Source organism: Lampetra fluviatilis, chromosome 72 (assembly GCF_964198595.1).
Source record: "Lampetra fluviatilis chromosome 72, kcLamFluv1.1, whole genome shotgun sequence".
Classification (NCBI taxonomy): Eukaryota; Metazoa; Chordata; class Hyperoartia; order Petromyzontiformes; family Petromyzontidae; genus Lampetra; species Lampetra fluviatilis.
In genome coordinates this window covers 1,384,977-1,401,672 of record NC_136346.1, presented here as the reverse complement: position 1 = coordinate 1,401,672, position 16,696 = coordinate 1,384,977, and the positions used below count along the sequence as shown (strand labels likewise).

Sequence of the window (16,696 nt, the reverse complement as noted above, 5' to 3'; positions counted from 1 at the left end):
GTAATCAAAGGATCAAACCATGGTGGGCGGTTGCCTTAAATTTGAAATCTAACCAATGGAGCATGTTTGTTAAGAATTTGGAGAAACGTGTACCTGAAGGTTTCCCAAGCTGTGGTCAGGTTGGGGATATCACAGACCTTGTCAATATCCGAGTGAAGCACATCATTAATAAATGCCTGAGTGCTGAAGTGTCTCATGGAGTGCTTCTCAACCAATTTAGGGGGGGCTTTGGGTCTGGCTGATGATCTCACCCCAAAAATGAAGGAGTGATCACGAAGGTTATTACCCAGAACACCAGTCAGTGCGAAATTGTGAGGGGCATTTGTCAATAGGACGTCAAGCAGAGATGACTGTCCTGGATGTTTAAGGTTGGGTCTTGTGGGGACATTTATTAATTGAAACAGGTTAAATTCATCTGCAAAATTTGTGGCCACGGCCGGCGGGTTTAGCCAATTCCAATTTAGATCACCCATTAAAACTATTTCACACTGTCCTGGTCACACAAGCAAAGTTTGTGTGGAATAAGAGCCACTTTCTGTACTTTTGAGGCATGAGCAATTAGGAAATAACACTCATGTGGGGGCTGATGCCCATCTCCCCGCTCCCCGTGAGCGGGCGGGGCGCGATGTCCACCCCCTCCACCGCTTCTCGCTGGGCCCCCCGGCGATCGGGTGATTGGCCCCCCTGCACCAGCGTCCTCTAAGGGACATCGCTGCTCGTGGCTGGCTCACCACCGCCTAGTGATTATTACGTGTGCGCCCCCACCACTCGCTCGTCTGCACCCGCGACGTCCCCCCGTTGCGTCAACACGGCGAACGGCCAGACGTGGTTGTTGATTCGCTGGCCTCCGCTATTCGTAAATAATTAATTAATATTCTCTCGCGGAATATACACTCACTAGTATATCTCACCCACACACGGCAGTGCGCCAATCACTGTCCCACCGCTCTTTACACACACGCACAACGCGTCAACCATCAATCTCGTATCAAGGTTTTATTCCCGGTGTGAATAGTGACCCCTTGCTTATGGCCCCCTCTCACGGACACCCTCCGGACAGCGCCCAGCCCCTTGTTACCCACCCTTCACAATGTGCGACTATGCTCAAGCTAGGGCTAACGGCGGACTGGGCTGACTCGGCCTCGCAGGCACACTCACGGCGTCACACGGTGGGGGTTGGGCAGGACGCTGGACAACGAAGACTCTTCCGGAGCGATGGTTCGCCGCTACACCCAGCAGGCGTCACTCGGATGCTGAGGGCGGTTGGGATTTCACCACGGTTCCAAGAGAACTCTGCTAAAAAAATGTCCCTCTCCCTCCCCTCTTATGCTCTCAAAAACCATTAATCCCTAGGTGACATGTCATCCTGTGCGTCCAATCGGGTGCTTTTTACCGGCCGTTGGGGGGGGGGGCATCACGTCATCCCCCCTCCTCTTCTCCATTGTCCACTTATGTGCGTTCCTTATCTGAGTCACCGGTAATTCCCTAGGTCTCTCTCTCTCTTAAATCCTCCTCCTATATGCCCAGGGGCTTTTCCCTCCCACCCCACTGTTTACACTGTCCGCAGGGTGTCTGCCCTGAGGCCATCTCCCATGTCGTGTATGCTTCATCGCGGCCAGCCTGTAAAGCTCTATGCCCCCCTTTAGGGGGGCCGCCATGTAATCCGGCCTGGGGGGAGGGGGGGAGTTCAGCCAATCTCCTGGTCCTGGGAAACCGTGGGACATCCCTGCTAGGGGGGCCCTCGGGTAAAAACCCATCGGACCAGGTGACCCCCCACGAGACCCTACGTGGGTGCATGTGTGTGTTTAGTGGGGGTGTGCGTGTGTGTTTAGTGGGGGTGTGCGTGTGTGTGTTTAGTGGGGTCCGGCAAAACAACCCCCTACCTCCTCGCGGTGCCGGACGGGCAACACTGTCGTGGGCAGTGCTGTGTGGGGAGGACCAATGCCTCATTGGCCTCTCCCCTCATGGCATCTGTGACCACCACAGTGGATAAACGGGGGCTCTGGACGGGTGTGAGGGGCTGGTAACCCCTCCACCTTCAATTAATTACCACTAAACTACGATATAAACATAAACATGTAACAAATAAGCTTGTGCCGGAGACCCCGGGGGGACAGGCTTTTATGACGTCTCCTGGCCAAACCCCATTTGGCGGAGCCAGGAGATTGAATCTTCACCCTCGGGGCTCCTCCAGAAACAACGAAAAACCATTGCGGATGGCCACGTGGAATGTTCGAACGCTCACTGCGGAGGAGAGGCTGCCACTCCTTTGTCGGGAGCTGGACCGGTACCGCCTGGATCTGTGTGGCATTCAGGAGGTCCGGTGGACCGGTTCTGGCTCCTGCCACCATGAGGGGTGGACAGTCCTCCACTCGGGGCAGGAGACTGCCAAACAACAGGGTGTGGCTCTTCTTCTGAACAAAAGAATGAAGGGGGCGTGGGAATGTGGCGGTGAGGTGTGGGAAGCTGTAAGCCCCAGGATACTTTGGGATCGCCTTCCCATCAACTGGAGGCGAGGAGTGGTGGTCGTGGTTACTTATGCCCCCACCGAAGACGAACATCCGTGGAGGGATGCAGGCAAAGCCGATGAGTCAGATGCCTTCTATGACCTCCTGTCACAGGTGCTGGCTAAAGTGGCCACTCAGGACAGAGTCATCTTGTTGGGTGACTTCAATGCCCGAGTTGGTCATGTTGCTGGCACCTGGTCTGGAGTGATTGGAAGGCATGGGCCAGATCAGCTCAATACCAACGGTAGGAGGCTGCTAGATTTTTGTGCAGCCCATGGGCTTGTAATTACCAACACACTCTTCCGGCATCGGCGCATCCACACAACATCATGGATGCATGCCGGGTCCAAGTAAGAACATCTGCTGGACTACATAGTGACGGACCAGCGGATGCGAGCCCATGTCCTTGACACCAGGACCTACCGTGGAGCTGATCTGCCCTCTGACCATCAAACTAGTCATCTGTTAGATGCGCCTGCCATTCTTCCACTCCGGTGGTGGGTGTACACCCAGGACCCCATTCCAACCAAAAGTGGCGTGGTCTCAGTGAGCTGATGAAAGTTGCAAGCAAGAATTTCATCATCGCTTGCAGCTGGGGTTGGCATCGTCCCCCACTCCTCCTGATGTCGAGGGTAAATGGGTGAGGTTTAGGACTGTGACTCATGCAACTGCAATGGCTGCTTTGGGTACGCGGTCCAGACCTCCCCAGAAACCCTGGCTGACAGAGGAGGTGTTCAGGTTAATTGAGAAAAAGCGACAGGCCCACTCTCATCGGCTACAGCATCCCACATCAAGAGAATGAGGTTTACCGCAGCCTTCGCTCGGAGGTTCGGAGAGCCGTAAGGCGCTGCAAGGATGGGTGGTGGTCGCAGGTTGCTGAGGAGATGGAGTCTGCCTCAGTGGCCCGCGATCACAAATCACTATTTAACTCCATCAAAAAAGTAACCTGCAGCTCCACACCTATTACCATCATTAGGGGAAAAACGGTGATCCAATCTCCGACCCCCAGGAACAGGTTTGCAGATTTGCTGAGCATTTCTGTGAGGTCCTGGGGGAGGGAAAATCTCTCAGCCAGGAAAACATCATGGCACAAAGTGGGGATAACCCTGCTGAGGCTGCGATGCCTCAAATATTGGAAGAGGTCACTCCGTGTGAGTGGCTGGCTGAGGTGCCATCTGTTGAGGAAGTACTGAAGGCGATCCAGAGTCTCAGACCAGGAAAGGCACCGGACAGAGATGATCTCCCAAGCGAAATGCTGAGGGAGAGTGGCGTTTGTGCACAGACTGCCCTATATGACATCATAACAGTCTGGACCACTGGACGGGTTCCGCAGGATTGGAAGGATGCCCTGGTGGTCCCCCTCTTTAAAAAGGGGGACCGCACAGACTGTAACAACTACAGGGGCATCTCACTCATCAGTGTGCCGGGAAAGGTCCTGGCAAGGATTATTCAACATTGCCTTGCTAGGCACGCTGAGGAGAGGCTTGCGGAACCCTAATGCGGTTTCAGGAAAGGGCGGTCCTGCACAGATGCCATATTTTCTGTCCGTCTGCTACAGCAGAGGTGTAGGGAATTCCAACAAGACCTACATCTCTGCTTTATTGACCTGGTCAAGGCCTATTATACCATCAGTAGGCCTGGGCTCTGGGTTGTTCTTCGTGCTTTCGGAGTCCCTGACCCTCTGCTCACGATCATTAAGGACCTTCATGATGGTGAGCGGGCCCGGGTAAAACTATGTGGCCGGGAGTCGGAGCCATTCCCTGTACACCTTGGGGTGCGACAGGGATGTCCTCTGGCTCCCACATTATTTAACATCTATTTCGACTGCGTAATTCGTGAAGCCTTCAATAGCTGTACCGGGGGAATATCCATTTGGTACAGATATAATGGGAGACTGATCGACGCCCGGGTGCGATCAAGGGATGGCTCCCTATTGGTCAACCACGTTATGTATGCCGATGATTTGGTAATAGCTGCTCATTCAGAAGAGGAGTTGGAGACGCTGCTGAGACTGGAGCGTGCCACTAAGAGGTGGGGCCTTACCATCAGCCCCACCAAAACTAAGCACCTGCCTGGGTATTTTGTACCATCGGACACTCCACCCCCACAACTCCCAATTGGTGATGGGGCAGTTGTGGAGAGAGTGAAGAGTTTCCCATACCTGGGCAGTGTGCTTATGACCGGCTCCAGTTTATCAGCAAAGGTCTCACTCCGAATCAGTCGAGCGGCAATATCTTTTCATCGGTTGCGTAACGCTGTGTGGAAGCTACCTGGTCTGTCGCTCCGCACGAAGCTTCAGGTCTTCTCGGCCATGGTCATTCCCTCCCTTCTCTACGCTTGCGAAACGTGGACCCCCCTAATGGAGCATCTTCGCCGGTTGGAAACATTTAGGCTGGCCTGCCTACGATCCATCCTGGGTTTAACCAGGCTGGATTGTGTGAGGAGCTCACAAATCCTTGAAAGATCTGGGCAAAGTCCCATTGGTGAGCTCCTCCGGCAGGCAAGGCTGCGTTGGCTGGGTCATGTAGCCCGCATGCCCAGCCACCGCATGCCTAAACAGCTTTTGTTCGGCCGGATCGAGGGGGCTAAACAGGCGCGGCACGGGCTAGAGAAGAGATGGAGTGATGTGGCACAGGAGGACGTGGAGCTGAGTGGACTTGCCGATGACTGGTACCAGCGGTGTCAAGATCGGCCTCTGTGGAGGAGGCTCGTTAAGGACGCTACTGGGCAGTTGGAGGCAGTCGCCCTCCAACAACAACGGAGGGCGGAGGAGCGACGCTCACAACAACGAGCGGAGCGCCGGGTGGCTAAAGCACAGCAAGTTGGTACAGTAGGGGGCACAGGTGGTGCATTAGCCAGTCATCTTGGTCATCTCGGTCAGTCGACCCGTGGCACCTGGGTCTGCCCCGTGACCTCCTGCCAGCGGGCGTTCGACACTTCACGTAGCCTCAAGGTGCACTTGGCCTGGCACAAGCGTCGTGGTGACGTCACCGCCACTTAGTGGCGAATGGCGGTTGTGGTTGTTGTTGTTTAGTGGGGGTGTGCGCGTGCGTTCGTGTGGAAGGGTGCGAGGGGATAGCAACTCCGGCGGAGTTGCTCCATTGCCGTGGCACCACACTTACGACCAAGGAACACTTTTTTAGTTAGTGTTATTATATCGATCACGTGATAAATTGTGGAATCCCTGAGAGCGTGGGCGATTGTTACCTCATTGGTTACCACTCTGATAAAGTTCCCATCATCGTTAAAACCATCATGATAGTGTTATCATCACCACCACCATCATCACCACCAGCTAATACAAAGATAAGCCGTATAGCCTTTGCAGAATTTTGGAGTAAGTGCGGTGAGCGAGCATCTATGAAAGCTGAATATGCACACGAGGGTGTGGGTAGCCAGCACCACGACCTTTGTTTCCCCAGTGGCGATGCTTACACAAAGCACCAGATACACATTTGAGGCCGAGTCGACCTAGGGGAAGGCCAGGACCGATTCAGATAATCGTCATTGTTGTTGGCCGTGAGCAGGAATCGAACTCGGGTCGCCGGGTTCAAAGCACAGCGCGCTAACCAACAACACCACCACCGCCATCATCACCATCAAAGACAAAGATCTCCGCTATAGCCTTAACAGACTGTAGGAGCAAGTGCTGTTAGCGAGTAGTACCTATGAAGGCCGGCACGGCATCACCACCATCAACACCACCACGACTGTCGTCAAAACTAAAGAAAACAGAAGCACCATCCTCGTCATCATTCAATATTCGTCATCAAAGACATCATTTTAGGGGTTAGATACAATAGGTAATAGCACTTTTCAGGAAGTCACCTAGCATCACCCAGTACAGCACACAGCAACACCCAACACAACACCACCCAGCACAGCACTTAACACAGCACCACCCAGAACAGCACCACCCAGTACAACACTTAACACAACACCACCCAGTACAACACCCAACACAGCACCACCCAGTGCAACACCCAACACAGCACCACCCAGCACAGCACTTAACACAGCACCATCCAGCACAGCACTTAACACAGCACCACCCAGTACAACACTCAACACAACACCACCCAGCACAACACTTAACATAACACCACACAGTGCAACACCCAACACAGCACCACCCAGTACAACACTCAACACAGCACCACACAGTGCAACACCCAACACAGCACCACCCAGTACAACACTCAACACAGCACCACCCAGTACAACACTTAACACAACACCACACAGTGCAACACCCAACACAGCACCACCCAGTACAACACTCAACACAGCACCACACAGTGCAACACCCAACACAGCACCACCCAGTACAACACTCAACACAGCACCACCCAGTACAACACTCAACACAGCACCACACAGTGCAACACCCAACACAACACCACCCAGTATAGCAGCCAACACAGCACCACCCAGTATAGCACTTAACACAGCACCACCCAGTGCAACACTTAACACAGCACCACCAAGTACAACACTTAACACAGCACCACCCAGCACAACACCCAACACAGCACCACCCAGTACAACACTCAACACAGCACCACCCAGTACAACACTCAACACAGCACCACCCAGCACAGCACTGAACACAGCACCACCCAGCACAGCACTTAACACAGCACCACCCAGCACAACACCCAACACAGCACCACCCAGTATAGCAGCCAACACAGCACCACCCAGCACAGCAGAGCTGTCATCCCATGACTCCCTCCCTGCGTCTCCCCGCACCTCCCCCCGGCCAACTCCGAGCTGCCCCTCCCCCCGTGCTCCCTCCCCCAATCGCCCCTCCCCTCCATCCACAAGCCCCGCCCCTCGGAGAGCCACGCTTGGCTCCGCCCCGCGGGCCGCGTGTCTCCGCCACGCCATTAACAACACAATAAGTAACATTGTAAAATACGCTTTAATGAAATGTACCGTACGAGTAATGGCAAAACTCCACGACTCCAGGAAGTGGCCCCGAAGCTTGCCATAACGTAAGGGACCGTGGTGATTTACAGCCAATGTGAGTTGAGCATGGACAAAAAGCGTGTAATTAGACCCAATCCGAAACGTAACATGAAAAAATATTATATAGTATTGTCGTCAGTATGACATACATATATATACCAAGTTTGCAGTCGATAAAACATTGGGAAGTGGGTAAAAATTGAGTTACAAGATTTGAGGATACGACAACAGAGTGAGTTTATAAAAGCGTGTAAAAAATACCACCATCTGCTTAACAGTGTGTACAACATACTATTGCGCCATTCAAAACGAGTAGGCCATTGCATGCTGGCGTCTGGGTAAAAATTTTGCAAATTCTAAGCATTACAGTAACTACAAACTACACAACTGAGATGCCACATCAACCATCGCCCCCTACTGACAGGCTCTTGTCCACATGCAGGCCGGTGCAGGGCCACCACCTTGTGCCACACAAGGGCAGCTGCTACTTGGGGATGCTCTTCGAGTGTTTGAGATGAGATACGATGCAAAACTCCGAATGTCCCAGGTGATTAAGCAAGCACCATGTAAATGCAATTGATAACATAGTGAATGCTTGGGAACTTATTGGCTCTCGCTCCTGGTTAGAGATCTACCCAACCCACAGGTCCACAAAGACTGGCCGCTCTTACTCTGCAGGTTGCACCTAGGTTGAATGTTCAAGTTCACATTCTTTTCATTAAAGGCCTGTGACAAAGGTTCATCTATTGGAGCGACATCGTCTCAGGCTACACATCAACCGGGTCTCCATTTGACTTTGTATTGTCTCGGAGGAAGTCCACCCACACCTCCACTTCCACAAACTGCTGGGAGCTGCCTCGCTCTGCCTCAGAATTCTCCTCCTGCTTCATGTTGCCACCATCGATGTGAAGGTCCGATTTTGGAGTTGAATCGTCATTACATTTCACCTTCACTTCTTCGCTCTTCACCATCACTTCTTCACATTTCACCTTCACCTCTTCATATTTCACCTCGATACCTTTAAAAGTGTCCAAGCTGGGATTTTCTTCCGGTTCTTGTTTCGTGAGAGATGGGCTCATTGTGGCACTTTGACTTTCACAAGCTGATTTCAGACTCCACTCCTTGTGGATCTTCTGATGCTTACGTGTTCTCTGGTGTCTTTGAAGATGTGGTGACTGTGAAAACGCCATCCCACACGGAGTGCACCTGAAGGGGTTCTCTCCCGTGTGTGTTCTCTGGTGTGCTACAAGAGTAGATAACTGTGCAAACGCCTTCCCACACACACTGCACTTGAAGGGTTTCTCTCCCGTGTGTGTTCTCTGGTGTGCTACAAGAGGAGATGACTGTGCAAACGCCTTCCCACACACACTACACTTAAAGGGTTTCTCTCCCGTGTGTGTTCTCTGGTGTGCTACTAGAGTAGATGAATGAGCAAACGCTTTCCCACAAACACTGCACTTGAAGGCTTTCTCTCCCGTGTGAGTTCTCTGGTGTGTTACAAGATTATATGAATCTGAAAACGCCTTCCCGCACAGAGTGCACTTGAAGGGGTTATCTGCTGTGTGTGTTCTCTGGTGTTTTTTAAGAGCAGATGGATGTGAAAATGCCTTCCCACACACGTTGCACCTGCAGCGTTTCTCTCCCGTGTGTGTTCTCTGGTGTACTACAAGAGTTGATGAAAGTGCAAACGCCTTCGCACACACACTGCACTTGAAGGGTTTCTCTCCCGTGTGTGTTCTCTGGTGTATTACAAGAGCAGATGACTGTGCAAATGCCTTCCCACACACACTGCACTTGAAGGGTTTCTCTCCCGCGTGTGTTCTCTGGTGTTTTACAAGATTAGATGACTGTGCATACACCTTCCCACACACACTGCACTTGAAGGGTTTCTCTCCCGTGTGTGTTCTCTGGTGTGCTACAAGAGAAGATGACTGTGCAAACGCCTTCCCACACACCCTGCACTTGAAGGGTTTCTCTCCTGTGTGAGTTCTCTGGTGCAAGGTCAAATTTCCAGTACGATCCGTGCTGTATGCACACCGGTCGCATTGTTGCATTGTCGTACCGAGCCGTGCTGTGTGCCTTTGCTCCATCAGACCAATTCTGCAGAGGAAGCAACAGTATCGAGGCACAGAGGAATGCATATTTCCCCAGTCACACTTGACTTACACGTCTATACTTATTGATATATTCATGATATAGTGAAAAAGTATCCCACATTCATCACACGGGCTGTTATGGCATACAATGAGAGGGCAAATGGTCACAAACATGCCTGGAAGCCCTAGTATCTTCAAAATGAATGTTAACCCAAAAACTACGAGCACACAATTTCAGCTGTCTGGCTTCAAAAGGAATATTTATGAAAGCTAAATTCAGCTGACATAGCAAAGGGTGTTGAAAATAATACTATTTGTGTTATGCAGAAATGCATAAATTCATGTTCAATCGCAACTTAGAGGTGTGAAGCCAGGCACAGATGTCCTTGAATGCTGGTATGAACAGTTCCGACTTCAGCTGCACGTGTGCTGTGATAACATCCCGACTCCATTCTTACAAAGAGTTCCAGAGGAAAACAAAAATAAACTACCGTTTTGATATAACCTCTGTGCTCAATAGAGTTAATAGACTTTACTGCAAATACAAACTTAACTTGACACTGTCACACACTCAGAGGCGGAGCCAGGATTTTCAGGTAGGGGGGAAACCCCTTCAGCAATGAAAAATGATAGGAGTTGTTAGTAAGTGAGGAGTTGTTAGTAAGGAGTTGTTACTAAGTAAAAACTTGTCCTATGATTTTTATTCAAAGCGTGATCGGCATCGCGCTCGCTGAAGGTGTTTACCTTCAGGGAAGTCGTGTACTGTATAAGCAACTGCACAAATTTCTGTAGCAGTGGGGGTCGTAAAATGCCGATTTATATATGTAAAAAATGGAAATGTGTGGATACATGTGTCAGTTCGAAATGTTTAGCATACTTCCCAACATGCTACACACTTGAAATGTGGCATGTGCTTAGGTTCCATACTGTACACAATGAAAAAAGTATGAAAATAGACTTGTATTTTGAGGGGGTGGGGGAAATTACCATGAAGTGTGTGGCATCAACCTACAACACACCCGAGTTAAGCGCTCAGCAATGCTTACCCCAACCATATGGCTCTTCGCTTGCCGTACTTATAGAGCTGTTAACAGCTTGGCGGGAGATTCTAGGTGGTGCTTCGCTCCTGGCCGATGAAGCCATTGGCTTCTCGGAGTTTCAATACATATCCGTGCGAAGAAAGGGTATAACGGCTATCCTAAATATAAAGCAGTAAATACATGTTTGTTTGCGTGAAGCAGCAAAAACTCTCCAACGCTGAGCTCTGGCGTCAATACATTTTCAAAGGTTATGCTGTCTGGAATTTCGAAGTGAACGCTACTTTTTTCAGCTCGCAATGTCATTCCATTCCCGAGTGGCCAAAATCGACCTTACACAGAAGTGGGTTAAGGTTGAATTTCCTTGAGTGAAAACATCCGATTTTAAGTGATTTGTTTCGGCTTTTTACTTTCTTGCAAGCATACATTTTTTTCCAGGGTTTTTCAATGAAATATAAGGGAATATGAAATTAATCCTAGACAAGAATCCAAGTCCCGGGCGAAGCCGGGTAGTGAAGCAAGTTACTAATAAACCCCAATGATCCGATTTGAAATGAGGGATTTCGATCGGATCGTTAGGGGGCACGTGTTCACCCCACCCCTACTGGCTCCGCCACTGTCACACACTGGCATGGTTGACAGGTGGTGGTGTGACCAGACACACGCCTGGCCACCTTCACCTGCTCAGTATTAATGCTTCCTCACTCCACCAAGTAATTCATTGAAAAAATAATCAACACAGCCGAGTTTGCGTGTCTCTCTCTCTCCCCGTGGTCGCGTGGATTTCCCTCCGGATCCCGCACCTCCACGCGTCCAGAGTGAACACTGCCACGTGTCCAGAGTGAACACCTCCACGCGTCCAGAGTGAACACCGCCAAGCGTCTAGAGTGAACACCGCCACGCGTCCAGAGTGAACACCGCCACGCGTCCAGAGTGAACACCGCCACGCGTCCAGAGTGAACACCACCACAGCTTAGAGTGAACACCACCACGCGTCTAGAGTGATCACCACCACGCGCCTAGAGTGAACACCACCACGCGCCTAGAGTGAACACCACCACGCGCCTAGAACACCACCACGTGCCAAGTGAACAACACCACGTGCCTAGAGTGAACACCACCAAGCGCCTAGAGTGAACACCGCCAAGCACCTAGAGCACCACGTGCTTAGTGAACACCACCACGCGCCGAGAGTGAACACCGCCACGTGTCTAGAGTGAACACCGCCACGCGTCTATAGTGAACACGCCATGCGTCTAGAGTGAACACCGCCACGCATCTAGAGTGAACACCGCCACGCGTCCAGAGTGACCACCGCCACGCGTCTAGAGTGAACACTGCCACGCGCCTAAAATGAACACCACGTGTCTAGAGTGAACACCGCCACACGCCTAGAGTGAACACGCCACGCGTCTAGAGTGAACACCGCCACGTGTCTAGAGTGAACACCGCCACGCGTCCAGAGTGACCATCGCCACGCGTCTAGAGTGAACACTGCCACGCGCCGAAAGTGAACACCACGTGTCTAGAGTGAACACCGCCACGCGTCCAGAGTGAACACCACCACGCACCTAGAGTGAACACCGCCACGCGCCTAGAGCACCACGTGCCTAGTGAACACCGCCACGCGTCTAGAGTGAACACCGCCACGCGCCTAGAGCACCACGTGCCTAGTCAACACCGCCAAGCGCCTAGAGTGAACACCACCACGCGCCTAGAGCACCACGTGCCTAGTGAACACCGCCACGCGCCTAGAGTGAACACCGCCACGCGCCTAGAGTGAACACCGCCACGCGTCCAGAGTGAACACCGCCAAGCGCCTAGAGCACCACGTGCCTAGTGAACAACACCATGCGTCTAGAGTGAAAACCGCCACGCGTCCCGAGTAAACACCGCCACGCGTCCAGAGTGAACACCTGTTGTATCCTAGCCTTCTTCCATCATTGATATATAATGAATGAAAACACACCAAAGCGCAGCAAACTGCAAAACACCAGGTGTTGTTAAGTAATGAACTAAAGGAGGGCTAGGATGGCAGAATTTGCAACCTTGCTTCAAGGAAAGATAAGGCCTGATAAACGGGCACACGTCACCCGTGCAGGCGGCAGAGACAGTGGGAGAGTCAGCCAGACATAGCTAAGGCAAAAAGCCCAACCATCCTGCATGGTTTTAAAGTAACGTAAAAATTCGAAATTTAACAACAGAGTAGGCTAAATTATCGATCCTCGCGCTCGCTCAAATTGGAGACCAGGCTGCGAGCTGCATCAATGACTGAAGTCAAAACGAATTCTATGACCTCAGCACATGGGCGAATAATAGGGCAGAGTCAACTCCAAGGCAATGGAAGGAAGCAGAGGCGCCTTTGTCTAAATCACAACCACAGAAAGCCAGGAATCATCACTGATTGTGTGTTTAGGGGTTCCGAGCTAATTGGAACACGTGCACACAGGGAGGAGAAATACGCCTTGTTCTCCTGCAGCTGGGGAAGCAAGGATAAACGAAAAAAAAAGGCCAAGGAATTAAATTATTAAATAAGTGGGTCAGCTCAAGGCTGGATGCACAGGGGAGGGAGCTGATTTAAACAACCCTGCACGTCTGAACGTGAGGGGGCCTTGTCCTGAAATTAATCACACTCCCAGAGCAGAAGGTTGGATGACCACAGTGAGACGAGAATAAGGGTGTTGTGCCTCTCTCAAGGATGCAGGCTCAGCTGAACAGCGAGGCTGCGGGGGTCACCAGAAGTTCGTGTTCGCCTAGTTAAGACAAAAAGCTCAATTATTCTGTATTGCTATTAAAGTCACGTTAAAATCGGAATTTAACAACAGGGTAGGCTAAAGTTATTGATATGAAATGTTATTTCCAATACTTTAATACTTTATATATAACTCGACCCGAAGCATAACGGGATGAATCACCACCAGGTCGAATATAAATACCTAATAAAAGAGCGATGTTAAACCCAGGGTCGGAGAGAAAGGGAGATCCCGGCCGTCTTTGTATCCCCGCAGCGCGGGATAGGAGTGTGTATACGCTCGGGGAAACACCTCCACTTGAGTCAAGCACCACGATGGGAAATGACAGACCTTAGGTTACATACAGAATCATAACTGTGAAATGGTAAGGGACAAATGTTAAAACTTTTTACCCATTTCTTTGTGCGTCAGTGAGGGTCGGAGGGAGTGTGCCCCTCCCTCCAGGTGGTGCAACACGGACAAAGATGCTTATGAGACGATTTGTAACGTCTGTGTTTTGGTTCATGAAGAAGGCCAAACAAGAGAGAATATCGCACCCAGACAGAGAGACGACCTCGAGGCAATTTGTAACACCTGATTGTTTGCTCGTGGATTTTATGGAGGGAATATGACAACGGAATATACCGTGGGTGATGCACACAAGGACACACGGACGTACGGACACACACATGGACACACCTACCTACGGACAGATCCTGACACAGTAAATCAAAAGAAACCCCGCCTTGTGGGCAGGGTCCAAAGGGATTTTTCGGCATAAAAGAAAGGACTCTGAGCATTGGAAACCAGTTCGACCAGGAGGGTCAACTCATCAGCCGAGTTCGACCAGTGGGTCGGCTCAGGAGCTCGACCGGGAGGGTCGGCTCAGGAGTTCGACCAGCGGGTCGGCTCAGGAGTTCGACCGGGAGGGTCGGCTCAAGAGTTCGACCGGGAGGGTCGACTCAGGAGCGAGCTGCGACCAGCGGGTCGGCTCGACTCATCTTCAGTTCGACCGGGAGGGTCGACTCAGGAGCGAGCTGCGACCAACGGGTCGGCTCGACTCTTCAGCTCGTCTGGGACTCAGCCGAGTTCAGCCGGCTCTCGGGGCTCGACTCAAGCGGCTCCCCATCTCCTCTGCAGGCGGGCAAGACCCGCTTGACAGCTCAACTCGGCCTGCGTGGGTCAACCTCTGCCGAGTCGGAGGTCTCTGCTGCCGCCAGCGTCGCGGTTTGGCGACGAGGCGACGACCCAACACTGCACGCTGCGAGCGAGCTGTGGGCGCCACCTACCGACCGGGCATCCAAACCAATTCACCACGGCGACAGGGGAGCGACTGATACGTATGACGCGCACCGCCCCCTCACCACACGACCACCAGGCGTCTGTTTGACATAAAGAACCGACTCCGAACACTGACTATTCAAGACAACTCTTACCACTCAAAATCACAACGAGCCCGAGTGATGGCCATCCGTCGTTTATAAGTGTCTTCGTAATTTTATCTTTAATATTTAGTGGGCTGTACTCTTAATCGCATAAATTCCCAACAGATCCATCAATACGAATTGATTCTTGGCACCTCCTTCCGCCGAGCCACGCTCACGTGGGGAGTGGTGGCCCACCAGATCCTTATCAGGTGATCTGGTCCCCAATTAGTAAACTTGGTACAAGATAACGATCTTCGGAAAAGGAGCACCGTCGCAGGCCCTTACTCCGAGCCATTCTGTTGTCAGATAACCTGCCGATGTATCTGTTGAGATTGGTGCCTTTAAGAATAATAACTGTTTTTGATTGTGTTTTTTTTATCGCCGGATAATCTTTCAAGTATCTTTCAGTCATAATCGCCGCACGTACTCGCATCCTCTACAGAATATTCAACTGTCCCGTGACCCAAGGTGCTAACAACGTGATAAGGGTTGCGTATGATCAATAAGGAGGGCGGTACTGCGTGAACAATATTGAGTATAATAATTCATTAACGTTAAGGTTTTTCTTAGCATAGTATTTGCATGTTTTAACGACTCTCTCTCACTAACAACCATCGCGTTATGCGGGATACATGTGCCGTTGTCAAAGTGAAATCAGACAATCGTTGATGATACTGTATTGATGCCGTGTTGACGTTCCGGGAATGAGAGTTCGCATACTATATCATAGTTGAGGTTGAATTAGTAATAAATTGATTAATACAGAAGTGGTTGTGTGATTCTTTCCTGAAATCTATGCATAAGATCTGCTTCTGCGTTGAGATCTGAACTTGGTGACCTTAATAAACACACTAATACATACTCAGTAAATGTTAAAGCGATAACGGGGTGAACCGGGGACCTAAAATATAAGCGAGAATGAGACGAACCTAGACAACGATGCCGAGTTAATCTAAGTTAATCTTGCATACTTACACCACACCTGCATAACTGCATACGATTAATTGCCTTATTCCGATCGATAACCCACCCTCGTCACCGAGGCGGGGTCTGGGTATCATAACGACTTGCATTATCATAATTACACCCACTCGCATAATTACTACGATTACCTCTCGAATTGGCATAATTAAATGTGCATAATTACATAAATTAACATATTTCCGGATAATTACACATTTGGCCAAATTTCATTTGATTATTATTATTTTCACTGAATATTCATAACCCACATATACAACATAATAATTTCACCCACGCACGCATACAACACATCAAAATTTTGATAACCAACATATACAACACACCGCCACGCGCCTAGAGCACCACGTGCCTAGTCAACACCGCCAAGCGCCTAGAGTGAACACCACCACGCGCCTAGAGCACCACGTGCCTAGTGAACACCGCCACGCGCCTAGAGTGAACACCGCCACGCGTCCAGTGAACACCGCCACGCGTCCAGAGTGAACACCGCCACGCGTCCAGAGTGAGCACCTCCACGCGTCCAGAGTGAACACCACCACCGCTTAGAGTGAACACCACCACGCGTCTAGAGTGATCACCACCACGCGCCTAGAGTGAACACCACCACGCGCCTAGAGTGAACACCACCACGCGCCTAGAGTGAACACCACCACGCGCCTAGAACACCACCACGTGCCAAGTGAACAACACCACGTGCCTAGAGTGAACACCACCAAGCGCCTAGAGTGAACACCGCCAAGCACCTAGAGCACCACGTGCTTAGTGAACACCACCACGCGCCGAGAGTGAACACCGCCACGTGTCTAGAGTGAACACCGCCACGCGTCTATAGTGAACACGCCATGCGTCTAGAGTGAACACCGCCACGCATCTAGAGTGAACACCGCCACGCGTCCAGAGTGACCACCGCCACGCGTCTAGAGTGAACACTGCCACGCGCCT

The 16,696-nt window shown here is 51.1% G+C and overlaps 1 protein-coding gene across 1 annotated transcript in view; it reads right to left on the bottom strand.

The window, feature by feature from the left end:
* Window positions 1–7,384: 7,384 nt before the first annotated feature.
* Window positions 7,385–16,696, bottom strand: part of LOC144953126 (uncharacterized) — a 52,020-nt gene continuing 42,708 nt past the window's right edge. The window contains exon 2 of the mRNA XM_078883681.1: window positions 7,385–9,578. Coding sequence (XP_078739807.1) covers window positions 8,246–9,568 — 1,323 coding nt within the window. The 5' untranslated portion in view covers window positions 9,569–9,578 and the 3' untranslated portion in view covers window positions 7,385–8,245. The remainder of the gene's footprint in view (window positions 9,579–16,696) is intronic.